This window comes from Gymnoscopelus braueri (genome assembly GCF_963280865.1).
Source record: "Gymnoscopelus braueri genome assembly, chromosome: 18".
Classification (NCBI taxonomy): domain Eukaryota; kingdom Metazoa; phylum Chordata; class Actinopteri; order Myctophiformes; family Myctophidae; genus Gymnoscopelus; species Gymnoscopelus braueri.
Genome location: NC_137618.1, coordinates 37,190,578 through 37,207,417, shown reverse-complemented (window position 1 = coordinate 37,207,417; position 16,840 = coordinate 37,190,578). Strand labels below are relative to the sequence as shown.

Sequence of the window (16,840 nt, the reverse complement as noted above, 5' to 3'; positions counted from 1 at the left end):
CACACACACACACACACACACACACACACACACACACACACACACACACACACACACACACACACACCGCCCTTTGAAATGATTGAAACCAGACCCATCGACAGCTGAATCAAGAGCCGGCCACAGCAGCAACACGTGGGTGGGTGCGGGAAAAAAAGAGTGGTTGGAGAAGGGGGGGGGGGGGGGCCTGAGAATAATAGAGTATACAGTATGAAGAGATATGGGCAATCTGGTTGCAGAATAAAAGTTATATCATTTCCATTACCCTTTAATCGAAGATGGATAGCAATCAGAACATGTAATTGAAAATGGCTGGAATAGATTGAAACATGAGAGAAAAGGCGGATTGTCACATAATTATTGAGATTATGTATGGATAAAATCGTGTTCATTCCTCCCTACATCCCTGACCATACTCCAATTGGCCAAGTAACTAGAGTGACTGATTAGTGGTGTAGTACATTGTGGTGATTACATTTTGAAAGTGACCTGCCAAAAGCTCATGGAAAGGATGGGAAAGGAATCAGAGTCACTTTTCTGCAACCTTTCTTACCGACCAGTGGAAAATTCGTGGAATAATTTGTAAACTGACTTCAGTGTAGGGTCACTGAGGAAGTTGGCCTGGTGGGGGGGGGGGGGTGCATATCGGAAGGGTGTAGGAATGGGGGAGTGCGAGAGGAGGAGGCGTGGGAGACAGAAGGTGTGGGCGGGGGGGGGGGTTGTAGGACAGGGGGTGTGTGAGTGGGCGTGACGGAGCTACAAATAGCCCTGTCCCGAGCATGGTGTTCCTTCATTTATTCTCTGTCCCAGCGTCCTGACGAGACAGTCACATCCCGGCCCAGGCTACCACCACACCACCAGTTACCACCCGTCTTCAAAACCAGTCAACCATGAGCAAGAGCTACTCCCAGTCGGCCCAGTCGGCCTCCTCCTACCGCCGCACCTTCGGCTCCGGCGTTGGCGCTTCACCCATGTCCTCCATGTACTCCTCCATGGGAGGTGGTGGCCGCTCCTCATCCTCAGCCCACATGTCCCGCGTCTACGAGGTTAAGAGCCAGGGCATGCCCTCCTACTCCGGCTACAGGTCCTCCAGCGGGGGGGGCATCGGTGCCTCCTCGGCCATGCGCTACTCCGGCGAGAAGCTCGACTTCAACCTGGCCGACGCCATGAACCAGGACTTCCTGAACACCAGGACCAACGAGAAGGCCGAGCTGCAGCACCTCAACGACCGCTTCGCCAGCTACATCGAGAAGGTGCGCTTCCTGGAGCAGCAGAACGCCGTGCTGACCATGGAGGTGGAGAAGCTGAAGACCCGCGAGGGACCCGGCCGCGTGGCCGAGCTGTACGAGCAGGAGATGAGGGAGCTGAGGAGTCAGATTGAGGTTCTCACGAGCCAGCGCACCCGTGTGGAGGTGGACAGGGACAACCTGGCCGACGATATGCAGAAACTCAAACAGAGGTAGGGATGGATGGATGGATGGATGGAAAGATGGAAAGATGGATGGAAAGATTGGAAAATGAATGGATGGATAGAACGAGTAATGGGTAAAGATCTCGAGTCAAACTGGAGCATGGTCAGGGATGAAGGGAGGAATGAATGAATTGCTAATTTATACCAAATTATATACTGTATGGAGGAGGAGAAGGGGATGATGGCTGCATGGATGGACAGATAGAGCTATTATCTTTATGAATGCAGAGACTGAATGGCTGAAGGGAAAGGGGGAGGAAGTGGAATAGCAAGTAGAGAACATGATCAATTCAACTCTAGAGTGAAGACTAGTGGCTGTGGCAAAGACAATTTACATTTTCAACCTTAATTTTGTGAAGAATGAATAATTAATGTTCACCACTGACAAGGATGTAATCATGTCCTTAAAATTATGATTCTTTAAGCTGTAGATACCCTTTGGCAAAACGGAACGATAACCACCATAGAGTGTTCCAGAAAGGGTTTCTACAATTAGACCACTACTAATGGAATGGAGTCTGGCAAGGAAAGAGCGAGAGAGAGTGGGAGGGGGGGCATACCACATAGTGAGACAGAGAGAGAGAAAGAGAGAGTGACAGAGACAGGACAGTGCCAGTTGTGCAACTGACTGGAATAGCAGTCTATAAGTTCACCGACAGATTCCCGAAAGACAGAAAAAAGACAGAAGGACAGAATGTTTTGGAAGGAGAGGCAAACAAGGACAAGAGTAGACACACGGAGGAAGAGAAAAACAACAAATAAAATGAAATAACACCCACAACAACAGTGTTGTTGGGCCGTCAAAGAGGTGACAAGTAGGCCAGCACTTGAGCATTCAATCAAAGAGTACTGTATATTTAACATGTGTGAAAAATATGGGGTTAGGCAGACAAATGGGAAGATAGTGTGTGTGTGTGTGTGTGTGTGTGTGTGTGTGTGTGTGTGTGTGTGTGCTGAGTCATTTCAAGTTGTGTGGATGTAGCTGTGAATAGTGGTCTATTTGCAGCAAATGTATTTACAGCTGATCGGCACTGTGAAATTGGGGATTCTGTCACTGCAGCAGCTGACACACACACACACACACACACACACACACACACACACACACACACACACACACACACACACACACACACACACACACACACACACACACACACACACACACACACACACACACACACACACACACACACACACACACACACACACACACACACACACACACACAGCTCAGATCAAAATACACTCAGGCACCTCCTGTCTGCTATTGCCAACTATCACAACAGGCATACCAGCAGCTCTATAGTCTGTGACTAGTACTGTAGGCCTATATACTGTAGTGTAGTATACTGTAGTGTAATATATACTGTAGTGGGAGGATATGACAGGCATATACTGTTAGATCACATACTGTTACCACTGATTTCCCGCACAGAGACTGGAAAGATTAAAGAGGGAAATAACGCATCAGCTATGGGCTATAAGGGGTTGGAATCTCCCCAAAGGCTCAAACATAGTGTCTGTGAGGTGTGCTGTTATATGCTGTATTTGCAGCAAGCCCGCATGTGATACAGTGAGTTTAGTGATACTCACTGTATCACTAAACCAGTGCAGTTTCCTATGGGTAGGGCTTTTAATAATAATAATGTCAAATGGCGTCTTTCTGGTCATTCATACTTGTAAAACATGTATAGAACAACCATGTCATCATTATACTAATGGTAACCTCCCAAGAAGACACGTTGCCACGGCAACCATGGTGACACTTGCCTCCTGAAACATTTTCGAATGAGATAAGACACAATTTTTAGCCATCAGAGTGACTCGAGGTGACAGCTTCCTAACCGGTTCACTCGCTCTCTGTTCAGATAGACTTCTCCCCAAATCATGTTTGAGGGCGGAGGTGGGGAGGGTGAAAAGGCATTGCATTGTGAGCTTACAGATCGGCTATTTTCGGCGAGCGACACCGTCTACGAGTATGAATTACGCATAATTCTGGACATGACACGGTATCGGCCAAGGACAGGCCCGCATTCCTCTTGGCACAGACAGTATGACAGCAGCTGCAACACGGTTTAGGGCCTGACAGAACAAGTGTCCGCATGTGTGTGTGTGTGTGTGTGTGTGTGTGTGTGTGCAAGCTGCATTGCATTATGCACATGGAGACGGAAAGCATAGACGCATAGCGGAGAGACAGGACACTCTGTTGCATTGTGCGCAGGGTGGTCGGTTCTATTCCTGTATGTTCCCCAGAGAGATCGGTCGCTCGAGTCGAGAACAGTTAGTTTTGAGAGGGGGCGAGGTGATTACTACCTACTCTGTCTCCTAACCGGTCCCCAGGGAATGAGCCTCGTTCTCACGTCGCGTTCACAATGTATTCAGTTTCTTCTTTGTGCCAGATGGTTCATAATAGTCTGCAGTAATGAGAGAGCCCCCAGTGTTAAACATGCTGGCAAATATTATGCTCTGCACATAAACTATTTCCACCAATTTCCGTGCTGCGGGTTCTTAAAACTTTCTTAGCATGTGACCCAAAGGAGCACCTTAGGCAGAGTGCTTTGGCTGATATTGGATCCGCCCGGAGTCATAACTAATGTGTATTCATTGTGGTTTTGGCTTACTGTAATTAATAGCTTCACTTCCTCTGGCTAAATTGTTGACTGACTCCAGACAGTTGCTTCTTTATCAGTTTAAAGTTATTGACGATGTCTTTTTGTCACCCTTCCCTCTCCTCTCCTCTCCCTCCCTCTTCTCTGTCTCCAGACTGCAGGAGGAGATTCACCAGAAGGAGGAGGCTGAGAACAACCTGTCTGCCTTCAGAGCTGTACGTGTTGTCTATCTCATCTCTACACACTCTGCCTCTTTCACACCCACCCACTCCCTCCCTCTGCTGTCTGACTCACTCACTTCTCTGCCATTGTTATTTCTTTCACATTAGCTTCTCCTATATTTAATACAGTATTTACATTTAGAGATGCAGATTCCTTTATTGATTTGTGTCTGTCTGTCTCTCTGCCCATGCAGGATGTGGACAATGCCACTCTGTCCAGGCTGGACCTGGAGAGACGCATTGAGAGTCTGCAGGAGGAGATTGGCTTCCTGAAGAAGATCCACGAGGAGGTCTGTCTGTCTGTCTGTCTGTCTGTCTGTCTGTCTGTCTGTCTGTCTGTCTGTCTGTCTGGTCAGATTCCCTGTTCAGCTAGACTCTTACAGGAATAAGCATTCTCTGAATAGCTACAGTGGCGACCATTTTTGAACTCTGCATCCTTTTTCAAAAAAAGGCACCGTTGGAGGGGAAAAGTAATTATTTCCTTCAAATTGTGAGAAATGAAAAGTTCTAGATTTATCATTTATTTTGTACCATTAATGTCACAATTTTGTTCGCCTGTAACTATAACCTCTACCTTTCCATATCTGTCTGTCTGTGTGTCAGTCTGTCTGACCTCTCTGTGTGATATACTGTTACGACAGATATATGTGGCCCACACATGCAGCAACGCAGGATATATCACATGTTTTTTACGCAATCATTCACTCATACGGACGTCTACAAGGCTAGATCTGATGTGCACATTCATATCTTGATCTTATACAGTGTACACATGCACACCCACACTGTATGCAATGTACTGTATGCATGGAAAGTCATCATAGTTTAACCTTTAGCTGTTACACAACAATTGCAACAGTAGAATATCACAAGTTCCTGTACATTCACACACACAGAGAGACCCATGCTGGCGGCGTCCCGGAGGTCCCTTCATGTCGTGTCTCCTGTCCTGTCGCAACTTTGACCTCTTAGATATGCCGAACTGCCGATTGACTGAACGGAGTGTGTCAGCTGTTACATGTGTGTGGGAACAGTTGCACGGCTATTTATGTCCTTGGGTCAGACAGACAGCTGCGAGCAACCAAAGCATACCAATTTGATATTTCTAGAGTAAAGATTTCCACAATGCTTCATAAGCCCACAGTAAATGGGACATAGCCCCGAGCATCACACAACTCAAAGTGAGAATGATTAAGAGTCTAAATAACATTGAAAGCACTGTTTAAGAACCTGATAACATTTCACCCATAAGCCGCAAGAGATTTAGATCATTCACATATTTGAAGTAATTTCATATTTATTGTACAATGTGGGGACAATTACCTGTACAATCTGCCAACACAAAAGCTGACCCATATACCGTAAATGTTTCATTCATTCATGCTGCCGTGACCTTGCATTCACTTGCTCACTCACTCCCTCAAACATTCATTCAACTATTCACACATTCATGCCCCGGCGAACTTGGATTCATACACTCTCTTTTTTCATTCATTCATTCACTCCCGCCCTCACTCACTTACCTGTCCCTCTGTCCTCACAGGAGATCCATGAGCTCCAGAACCAGATGCAAGAATCTCAGGTCTCGGTCCAGATGGACATGTCCAAACCCGACCTGACTGCCGCTCTGAGGGACATCCGCATGCAGTATGAAGGCATCGCCGCCAAGAACATTTCAGAGGCTGAAGAGTGGTACAAGACCAAGGTAGGTTGAAAGGATACTGTTTACGAGTCTATAGAGCCTGCAAACACACACAAAATCAGAATCAGCTTTTCTTCATGCAATCTCCATCACACACACACACACACACACACACACACACACACACACACACACACACACACACACACACACACACACACACACACACACACACACACACACACACACACACACACACACACACACACACACACTTTACACTTATTACTTATTTGTACACTACCCTTGTATTATAATAACCTTATTATCAACTTGCATTATAATTCTTTTTTTTTATAAAACTGCTTGAATCTTGAATCCTCCCATCTCTCTCCCTGTGCAGGTAGTGGACCTGAACCAGACTGTGACTAAGAACAGTGATGCTCTGAGACAGGCCAAGTCGGAGAGCATGGAGTACAGGCACCAGATCCAGTCCTACACTTGTGAGATCGACTCCCTCAAGGGCACCGTGAGTCTTTTATTCTATCGATTTATACATCGCTTCGCTCTGTGTCCTTTCAGGGTCGGTTCGTTTGTTTGGTTGTTTGAACGATTTCCTTTCTTTCTTTGTTTTGTTTAGTGTCCTTTTTCTCCAGTGTTTACTCTTTGTTTTACTCCCTGCTGATCACACGTTCTTGTTAATAGTTCTTTATTTTCCACTCACATTACCACCTCCTTCATCCTTAATTTATTCCATTCCTCCCTCTTCACCTCTCTCTCTCTCTCTCTCTCTCTCTCTCTCTAGAACGAGTCTCTGCTGCGTCAGATGAGAGACATGGAGGACCGTATGGGCCGTGAGGCTGGTACCTTCGAGGACACCATCTCCAGACTGGAGGGAGATATTGCCAAGATGAAGGTGACTCGCCTAATCTCAGTTTCATTAATTAATTAAATTGCTTTCACCAGAGCCAGAATTCTGAGTAGAAGATAGTTGGTTCATATTGCACAGTGGGTGTTAGGTTGCTTTGGATTCCCATGATTGAAAATGTTTAATTTAATTTGCTGACTATTTTTAGTAATGACACTCACAACATAGGTGCAGTGTTGATTTTGATCAAATTCCATTTAGTTTTAGTCATATTTTAGTCATCTGAAATGTTAACATTTTTGTCTAGTTTTTTTGTCGACTAAATATCATAAGATTATAGTTGACTAAATCCCCAGTTGATTTAGTCGACTAAAATGTATTTTGACGGGCCTTGATGGTGTCGTAATAGCTGATTTTACACTTGGTTGCATGTTAAAAATAAACGATCTCAAGCTCACAGTTAGCTTGTAGATCTGCTAGTATTTTCAGAGCGCAACACCCGAGCGCAACCAAACATAAAATTACTTGTCTTTTGGTTCTACTGGATCTCCCTCCCTAACATCTAGTTTTTATTTGTTGAAGAAATTGTCAATATATTTAATTTATTCTTAGTTTTAGTCATCGTAGCTTAGTTTTTATTTAGTTTTCGTTAGTGAAAAAAGGTAGTTGACAAACATTTTTCGTCCTAGTTTTAGTCGACGAAATCAACACTGCATAGGGTGGAACGCGCAACATTGCCAAGGCCAGGTGGTGTGATGAGTTACTTAGCAACAGCATAGTGGAGTTGGCATAGTGAATGAAACCTGCAAATGGACGTTTTCCTGACAAGTAACCATGTTGTTGCTTTGTGATTTATTCCTATACCGTGTCACTAACCATCCCAATGTGTTGTTTTAAAGGATGAGATGGCCCGCCACCTGAGAGAGTACCAGGATCTCCTCAACGTTAAGATGGCCTTGGACATCGAGATTGCCACTTACCGCAAGCTGCTAGAGGGAGAGGAGACCAGGTGTGTGTTTGTGTGCATGCACACATGTGCATGAGAGGAAATCGGGCAACTGCTACTGCCAAATACTTAGGGAATGACACAATCGACCTTAATTGATATGTGTGCAAGGACTGGGCCTCAAAATCAGGTGCCCTGACTCATAGAGTCTAGCATGTTTTTGCATTTAAAAACATAGTTAGAGCAAAAGAGATTATTCACAGTTCACACGCCATAGGTATCTTACCATGGAAGCAGACCCCCATGACACTCTAAACGTCCATTTATCCACCATATTTTGTGAGCTTGTTTATTATATTATGTATTGTGTTATTGTTGACTTATATGCTATATTGTGTGCTTTCTCTCTTTAAAGGATCACCACCAACATGCCTCACCAGAGCGCCTACTCATCTATTGGATACAGAGGTAGCGTAAAGCTTATAAATGGTAAAAATGGTGCATTTATATAGCGCCTTTTACCAAGGCGCTTTACAATGATTGTGCATTACAAAATTCAAACACGTATTCATTCACCGATGGCGGAGGAAACTATGTAAGGCACCAACCTGCTCATCGGGAACAATTAGGGGCTCAGCGTCTTGCTCAAGGACACTCCGACACTAACTCTGGAGGAGTCCGGGATCGAACTGGGAACCTTCTCCTGAGCCACTGCCGCCCAGTGTTACAACTTCTTCCCAACACTCTCAGAAATACTTATGAGTGAATAGAGGAGACGTCGATACACTGTACACAAGTCAGAAAGGAAGAAGATAGCCCTCTTTCCCAATCCTTTTGACTGTATAAGGTAGTAGCATAGACCCAAAAAAATGCTATTTTGGGATATTGACAGGTGTAGCTGCAGGTACACATGCTGACCAGCAGGTGGAGGTATATAACATATAAATACAGCCGCCCTTGATGACAGCTTGATTCACTGAGGCAATCATCTACAAGCCACATATCAATATCCCCATGGCTCAGTTGCTCCACATGACATACTAATAATCCTAATTCCCAGTGCTATCCATCCATATCAACAATTTACTGTGTTCCAATTTGTGGTCGACTATCTGAAAACGTCAGACAGTAGTTGAGGATGATGGATGAGACATAGATAGACCACTCCATGGTTAATTGTCAAAGCAGCCATGTCTGAGCCACCATCACTGTTGCTAAGGGACCAGTGATTCTATGCCACTTTATGCCACGTTATCGTGCTATACAAAGCAGGGCATCTCTCGTCTCCATTGCAATTGTGTTGGCTGTTCTTAGCCTACAGCTCAAAGTGCAAAGTTATCTGATGTGTTTTCATCTATTTCTACAGAGACCAACCCTGAGTCTCAGTCTCAGACTGCACACTCCTCTGCAGGGCATCAACGCGCTTCAGAAGTTCACTCCAAGAAGACCGTTCTCATCAAGACCATTGAGACCCGTGACGGAGAGGTGAGAGACACACCAGCACATGCTACACACAGAAAACCCCAATCTCATGCATACTTGCTCTCTCTGTAGTCTCTATTATCTGTTTTGCTTTCCCTACCATGCACACACAAGGACATGCACCACTGACTCATAAATTCAGATCAAAGACAAAGATTGGAAAATGGAATTTGTATGACATCGAGAGGATAACATTCATAATGTAGAGACTGTTTTTTGTCTTGTTATATTTGTGATCTAGATGAAGTACTCTATGAGTGAGGGAGCTAGTGCCCAGTGTGTAAGTTTGGTTTACCGTTTACAAACTGGAATGAAAAGCTCACATCACAGTTGGGCTTGGGCCATGCACAATATTAGGATGACATTTGGCTGCAATGGCAATTAGCTCAGCTATAATTACAATCAACTAGGCCTAGCGTGCACCCACCTTAACCAGACACTTTTAAATATGATCTAAAGGACGCCCCACTGTCAACAGCTGCCACGCGCTCTATGAACAAGCAGGTGACTCACTGTCAACAGCTGCCATTGCCCTCCACGGCCTCCACGCCACCTCACTCTAACAAGCACAGAAGCCTTTTTTTTGCCACTGAATGGATGTTTTTCACTGCTAAAAAGAAATCGTTCACAGTACTGTATGCTGTTAGACACTATCAGACACAGGACAAATGGATGGCTACCTCATTAATATCTTTCTTTCTTTCTTTTCTAACCATATGTTTCTCTCCTCCTCAGGTGGTCAGTGAGTCCACACAGCACCAGCAAGACATCATGTAAACAGGAAGAAGAAAACCTACGACATCATATTCAAATAAATACATGAATAAAAAAAAAGAAATCTATAGAAAATGATATTTTCCTACCACCACTGTGGCCTTGTGTAAGCTAAGCCTCATTTTGTGGCACAATTACAGAGATCTTTCTCTCACTTTACAACACAGCCTCTATGGCTACTTTATAGTGACCCATTTTGCCTCCCTTTTATGAATTTAAAGGTACATGTGAAGGCAATCAGTAAACACCTCAGCTACATTTGTACACTCTTGGGGCTACAAATGGATCATTTAACAATTAACACTGAGGATTTTACTGTGCTGCACAAAATACAGGATATCTGTAGGATGAGGGGACAGTGAAGGTTTTTATTTTTTATTTTTTAGAAACAATTTTCAGCCTTGAATTAAGTACAGGGCCAAGTCATTCCAGGGCTTAAGTAGAATTAGTGTCACTTAATGTCTCTGCACAACATGTCTGTGACTTGTGGGCTGCCAAAATGATCCGTCAGCTGTGGACTATGGTGTCACATGTACAACTTTAATTAGATTTTAGCTCTTGCATTATAAATACGCAGATTTGGCCCTGGTTCTTCCAACCCTACTTGGTCCTGATCTTGGTCTAAGGTAAAAAAAAACTAATATTCAAGATGTCAAGATGGACATTTGAAGGACAGAGGACATTCTATTACCATGTATAAAATGGTCAAAAAATGGTCCAAATTCTTTTATTTTTTAAATAAACCAACCATACTGCAGCTTGTTGAGCTGCACATCATAAAAAAGTGATTTCCATGCAAATACATGCACATTTAATGATTTAATGAGGCCAAATATGAGTAAACGGTTTAAGGAAAGTGAGAGTTTGGTCTGAAACATGGATGTACAGCAACAAACAGGGAATTAAGTAATGTTAGAAGATGGAGCTCAATAGCATGTGTTGGATGTGTGTTTGTGTGTATGGGCAAGCAGATCAATGTGCCAGAGATCTCAAATAAAAAAAAGTGTTATCTGTGTCACTTCTGAGCCAGTGTATCAATATAATTAAGGATGTATGAATTCTGTCCTTGTCTATTCTCTTCCTCGGTATGTGAAGCAGAAGCTCTATGGTGGAACCCATCAGACACCTCTGATACTTAATCACACAAACCCTAGCATCCCTATTCTGGGGCGAACATCTGGCAAAAATAGCTGATGGACAAGCTCACAATGCCTTGTGTTACGGCATGTTGTGAGCTTGTAGATTGGCTATTTTTGGTGAACATATTTGGTGTAGAGGGATAAAAGGAGGGGGCTTAGCCTTGTTCATGCATGAATTATGATAACCTGAGTCAGGATTTATTTTCTTTGAGTCAGATGATAGTTATCCTGTAGGCCTTCCTATCAGGTCCTCCTATTGAGCTCTACAAAATGTAAATAGTATTTAGACACAAACTGTTACTCACGTAAATGTAAATAATGATGCATAAAATAGCATTTTTGATACAAACTGCAGGCTACATTCTGATAACATGAATAGATTGGTTTATATTAAAAAAAAAGTTACTGCAGATGAAGCATTTTCAAGAGCAAAGAGTGGCAGGAATAGTAAGAATTGTAGTTGAAATAGAGCCAGTAATGCATTAATTTCCTGGACAGTTGATCAATCAGAATTTCCTCCCAACATAAAATCAATACTTGGAAATGTTTACAACTATAGTGCTTATTAGATATTACTTGATGTCATGATATATATATTTTTTTACCTGCAAGGGTCTCCTACTTTAGAAGGAATGGATAGATATTCCTGAGCTGTTGGGCATGTTTACATTTCTGTCAGCCATCTTGGATGTTGACAAAATATGTTTCAGTTACAACGACTGGCCAGTGGGTGGCAGTATATGGGGTGATGCCAAGCCCCCAGAACCACTGTAGAACAGTGAAGCCGCCCTCGCCTGGTGGTCAAATCTGGGATAGCAACAATCATTTTAAAATGCTACTGCGCGTGCGTCTACCATACCGACCTACTAATGTCCCTTCAGTGTGCCTGCTCAGAAAGCTCAGAACAGGACCCAATTTGTGGGCGGGGTTAGGGTTAAGGTTAGGTTTAGGCATAGTTTTACTGAGGTTAGGGTTAGGGTTAAGGTTAGGTTTAGGCATAGTTGCAAAAACGAGAACTGTCAATCACAGCGACTACTGACCAATCACAGCAGGGTTTGCCTGGAGTTGCGGTGGGATCCATAATAACGCGGGCTGCAGCGGCTCAGGGGTAGAGTGGTCGGATGGAATCCGTGAGGTTCCTAGTTCGATCCCGGGTTCCCCCAGAGTTTGAAGTGCCCTTGAGCAAGACGCTGAACTCCTAATTGCACCCGATGGGCAGGTTAGTGCCTTGCATGGTTTCCTCCGCCATTGGTGTATGAATGTGTGTGTGTATAGTATGGGTGAATGAAATGCACAATCTATGTAAAGCGCTTTGGATAAAAGTGCTATATAAATGCACCATGTCCATTTACCAATATTGACCCAAAATATGGTTCTTCGGGTGCTTCAAACGCCACTGAGCAACTTTTATAGAAATGAATAGCTGGGGGCGGGGCAATTCGCCCTCTAGATATATTTAACTCTATGGGTGATGCTCTGGCGTCCACTGTGGTGGCTGATGTGCAACTCTGCCACCAAAACCCATTATGTATAATAGAACATGGCATTTCCACTGTGACCAGTATGCATGAAAGGGCCCTGGTGGACTCTGGTTAACCAAGTAAAAAAGGGTTTAGGTGGTTAAACTCTATACCCATTTCCATCCAAACGACTCTAGCTTGCTCGACCAAGCATAGCACACTAACTACTGTTAACATTTAATTCAGTCATATGAGGGTGCAAATAGGAGGTATGTATCCTCAGAAATGATCAGTGTGGGTGCTGGCCTTGGCGCAGTGGAAAATGAACAATGGCTTGTTAATGAGTTGGCCTCATCGCGTTTTGTTTCCAGCACGACCAGCAGAAAGCCGATTAGCCCAGCAACTAGAATTATGGTCTCCTGCGTGTGAATATGAAGTCGCTGCACTGAAAATGTCAACGGAGATAAAGGAGGAAGAGGAGGGGAGGAGGAGGGGGGGGGGGGGGGCTGGTTTTAGACTGGGTGGGGAGATAGAGAGTGAGAAAGAGGGGAATGGAAGATAGATGACAGAGGAAAGTGTGGCAGACGAGATATAGACTAAAATAGAGAGACGGGAGATAAATAGAGGAAGAAACAAGAGCAAGGTTTGAATGTGTGGTAAGATGGCCAGAGTGGCTCAAAGGCAGAGAGAACGGAAGAGAAAGCAAAAGTCAATTCAATGTTCACTCAGTCCAATTAGTAGAGACACCTTTGTCATGACTTCTGGCTTCCGTCACTATTTCCTGGCAGCTGTCAATAGCAACAGCTTCTCACGTCATTATGGGTCCATTTAAAATGCCATTGTGTCACTGTGTGCTTTCCTCCTGTTCATCACACAGTGCACAGCCATCATCTCCATAGCCTTTTCTCTATTGGCTTTGCCTTTATAAGCGACGGCATAATGTTTTGTTTGCTTTGCAATTGATTTAATGTTTCAGAAATGAGAAAATACTTCATAGCCTACATTGTACAGATGTTATTTTTTTACGGTACCGTTTTTAGAGTTAGGAACTACATTGCTTTAAACCATTTCACCACCTTTGTTGAAGGCAGTCAGATACTGCTGTATGCTGTGTTTGGCATGAGAATAAGATAAAAGATAAAATACCAATTTTCTGTCACAAGGGATAGTGGAAATGCAGCCCTGAATCTCTAACCCTGAGGCATCCCCCACGCTCAGTCAGACACATCTACTTTTAGATCACATCAACGCTGCAGAATGAAACACACAGCGAGGAACCCCACCAGTAACAAAAAAAACACCAGATGTTTCATCTTTCTGTGCTTTTTATCTTTACAAATCCTTGTTTGGTTCTCTGGCACGGCTATGACCAGAGGATCAGCTTAAGACAAACCATGAACAGAAAAACAAGGAAGAAGGATTGTTTCTGATCATGAATCTCAAGATCTTTCATCTCGCTAAAAGCAATGTTGTTTTTGATCCTCTTATCGTTCTGTCAACAGTTAGGGACCCAGCATGATAACTCTATGAGTGTGTTTTTGGTGTGTGTAAATGTTTGCAAACCTACGTTTACTCTGGACTGAGGTTTTGGAAGGAAAAAAAACAACTATATAAAAATGTGCACACAAGCTTCCTAACCTAGCACTATACCTACCATACAGATTCAGAAGCTTTAACATTGTCATCATGATCCCATGCAAAACTAGCTTGTTAACAGTAACAGCTGATTGACATGCAAATAGACAGAAACAAATAACCAAACGGACACCAAATCAGAGATTGTAGAATCACAATGTTGATCATATTCAGGTCCATATAAATACATGCTCCATAATAATCATAATCATAATAATCATAATAATAGCAACCAATAAATCAGTGGGTGATTCATATTTACTTCAACAGGGACCAGGATGAGGTGAAGTGAATTGCTGTTTCTCCCAATACCCAAATTCCAGAAACAATGGCCACAGCATTGGATTATAGAACAATTTGTACCTACAAGAGAGATTTCATCCACCAAAATTACCCACTCAAATCGCCCTCTGCTGGAAATCAATGTTCAACAACACAATTGAAACCAACAGCTTAAGTATTAGAGTGCAAATCAACTTCCAGCCAAATGAAACGAAAAGAAACGAAACATACAATCATAATAAAGATATCTATATTAAAAAAAGGAGAAGAATACAGCTGTAGGGTATGTACTCCGCTAGAAAGTAATAAACCACATAAATTACTTAATGACTGATCGTAACAATATCAGCAAAACATAACCAAACATATGTACATTTGGAAAGTATTTACAAAACAGTATTTACAATAATGTTACAGTGTCTCTCCTACAGTACATACATTCAGCAGTGGTGGCTCACCACATCAAGTAAATATGGATCCTGTGGAATGTATAATGTCTTTATTTCTCCCCAAATTATAAAAGCAAAATGTACAGCTGTTATCTGTGCTCAAAATGCCCAAATACCATCAGCGTTGGTTCTAAAAAAAAAAAAGAGCACCAGAACCACAAAATGGAGGCCAAAACAGGGAAGCATGTGCAAAAAAGAATGACCCCAGAACCACCACTGCTGAGAAAATCTACAGGGGAAACACGTATTCAGTAGTATAGAAGGTGTCTTAGCATAATGGTCACAAAACAAGAGGAGGGGAAATCCCTTTCCAAAGCCCTTTTCACAACACAACACAGACAGACAGGAGAGGAGTAAGAGGTAGAGAAGAGAAGAGAAGAGAAGAGAAGAGAAGAGAAGAGAAGAGAAGAGAAGAGAAGAGAAGAGAAGAGAAGAGAAGAGAAGAGAGAAGATGTTCACATCTGCCTGTCCCTGTTTGGATACGCCTTTCTAATAAGAGTCTCTTAAGATGTATTCACTGCGGCTAATCGTTTGGTCCATTCTCTGTCACAGGATTCACATGTTCCAAGTATTCACTTTTACCACAAGTCCATTTCAGATGGAAGCTAAAACATGTACAGTGTTTTAAACTCACAAAGTATTTGGAATGTATTTCTGGTACCAGGGGTCAGTGAAATTCACCTATAGCACAAAAAGACTGTCACCTTTCAAATTCAAGGGGAAAAACTAAGAAACAAGAGGTGTCTGTATGGCAGCAGATGAGAGACTGGACACAGACAGAAAGACAACAGGATTTTCATGCAGTAAAGGGCGCAGGTGACTTGATTGGTCCCAGTACACCACACAAAGGGCTACAACAACCACTACATCACACGGAGCACCCTTCGAGTATTTGTAAGTACAGTAGAATCTCACTTATCTAACCCCAGAGATCCCATCCGACCGGGCGACCACGACAGGCATAATCCAAATAAGCACAATTAGCAGGTATCAAAGTGATGCATACATAATCCATGGATTTTGTGTGATGGCTAGCATTTCCTCACAAACACATGCAAGTAGGGTAGAAGCTTTTAAACTGCAAGCACTATAAGATTTGCAGATGCATGCAAAATTGTAACTGTGAATTAGCTTTGGTCTGGATTTTCATTACATTTCAGTGTCATAGATTATTAATAGGCACTACTCACTTTAAACTCGCATAGATTAAAAACAAACTTTCAGGTGAGATGTTACTGTAGTTCACGTTCACTGATGCAGACCACTTGGTCTACAATTAATTGACCACTGCTATCAAGGGGGGTTGGATACAAAAGATTCCACTGCAATTACAATACTATCAATCTTCCCTACCTTTCTGGATGAACAGCATAACAATATCACTATAGTTGTTATGAGCACTATTGGATTAAAAAATGAAATAAAAAAGATGTGCGCGACTGTGCGCACACACACACACACACACACACACACACACACACACACACACACACACACACAAATGTACACAGCAATAAGTCCCTGTTATAGTACACTTCAGCCACCAAAATACAGCAGGCAGTTCCAGCAGTAAACAGCAGAGGTCACTGTTTTCAAGTGCTTTTATAGACAAGAGAAAGAACACCATTTCATAATCCTCTTCATTTTCACCTCTATCTTCACAATTTCTCCCTACTTCCCAACTCACACATTCACATTTGAAACTATACAAGCATAGTGAGTATAAAGGAAAATAAGCAGCACCCCACACCAAAAATTCTCTGCTTAGATTTAAATGAACACCCCTTTCCTTTCCCTTTGGTAGAGTCCATTATTTGCCATGGGGCAGATCATGTTTCCACCTATAACTCTATGGTCCA

At 43.0% G+C, this 16,840-nt stretch overlaps 1 protein-coding gene across 2 annotated transcripts; it reads left to right on the top strand.

Moving 5' to 3' along the window:
* Window positions 1-795: 795 nt before the first annotated feature.
* Window positions 796-11,034, top strand: LOC308105601 (desmin-like). 2 transcript variants are annotated; one of them, XM_080456431.1, is made up of 10 exons: window positions 796-1,459; window positions 4,238-4,298; window positions 4,499-4,594; window positions 5,848-6,013; window positions 6,354-6,475; window positions 6,752-6,862; window positions 7,714-7,823; window positions 8,176-8,228; window positions 9,127-9,245; window positions 9,978-11,034. In XM_080456431.1, exons 1-10 carry the CDS (start codon window positions 891-893, stop codon window positions 10,017-10,019), a joined length of 1,449 nt encoding a protein of 482 aa, XP_080312557.1. In that variant the 5' UTR covers window positions 796-890; the 3' UTR covers window positions 10,020-11,034. The 2 variants fall into 2 exon arrangements, with proteins under 2 accessions (XP_080312557.1, XP_080312556.1); XM_080456430.1 differs by having other exon boundaries at window positions 8,176-8,249.
* Window positions 11,035-16,840: the final 5,806 nt, after the last annotated feature.

What these genes read in the sequence shown, in the direction of transcription:
- LOC308105601 (XM_080456430.1), top strand. Translation starts at nt 891, where the DNA reads ATGAGCAAGAGCTACTCCCAGTCGGCCCAGTCGGCCTCCTCCTACCGC. An exon ending in TGAAGAAGATCCACGAGGAG is followed by an intron (nt 4,595 to 5,847) that starts GTCTGTCTGTCT and finishes CTGTCCTCACAG; the next exon opens with GAGATCCATGAGCTCCAGAA. An exon ending in CTAGAGGGAGAGGAGACCAG is followed by an intron (nt 7,824 to 8,175) that starts GTGTGTGTTTGT and finishes CTCTCTTTAAAG; the next exon opens with GATCACCACCAACATGCCTC.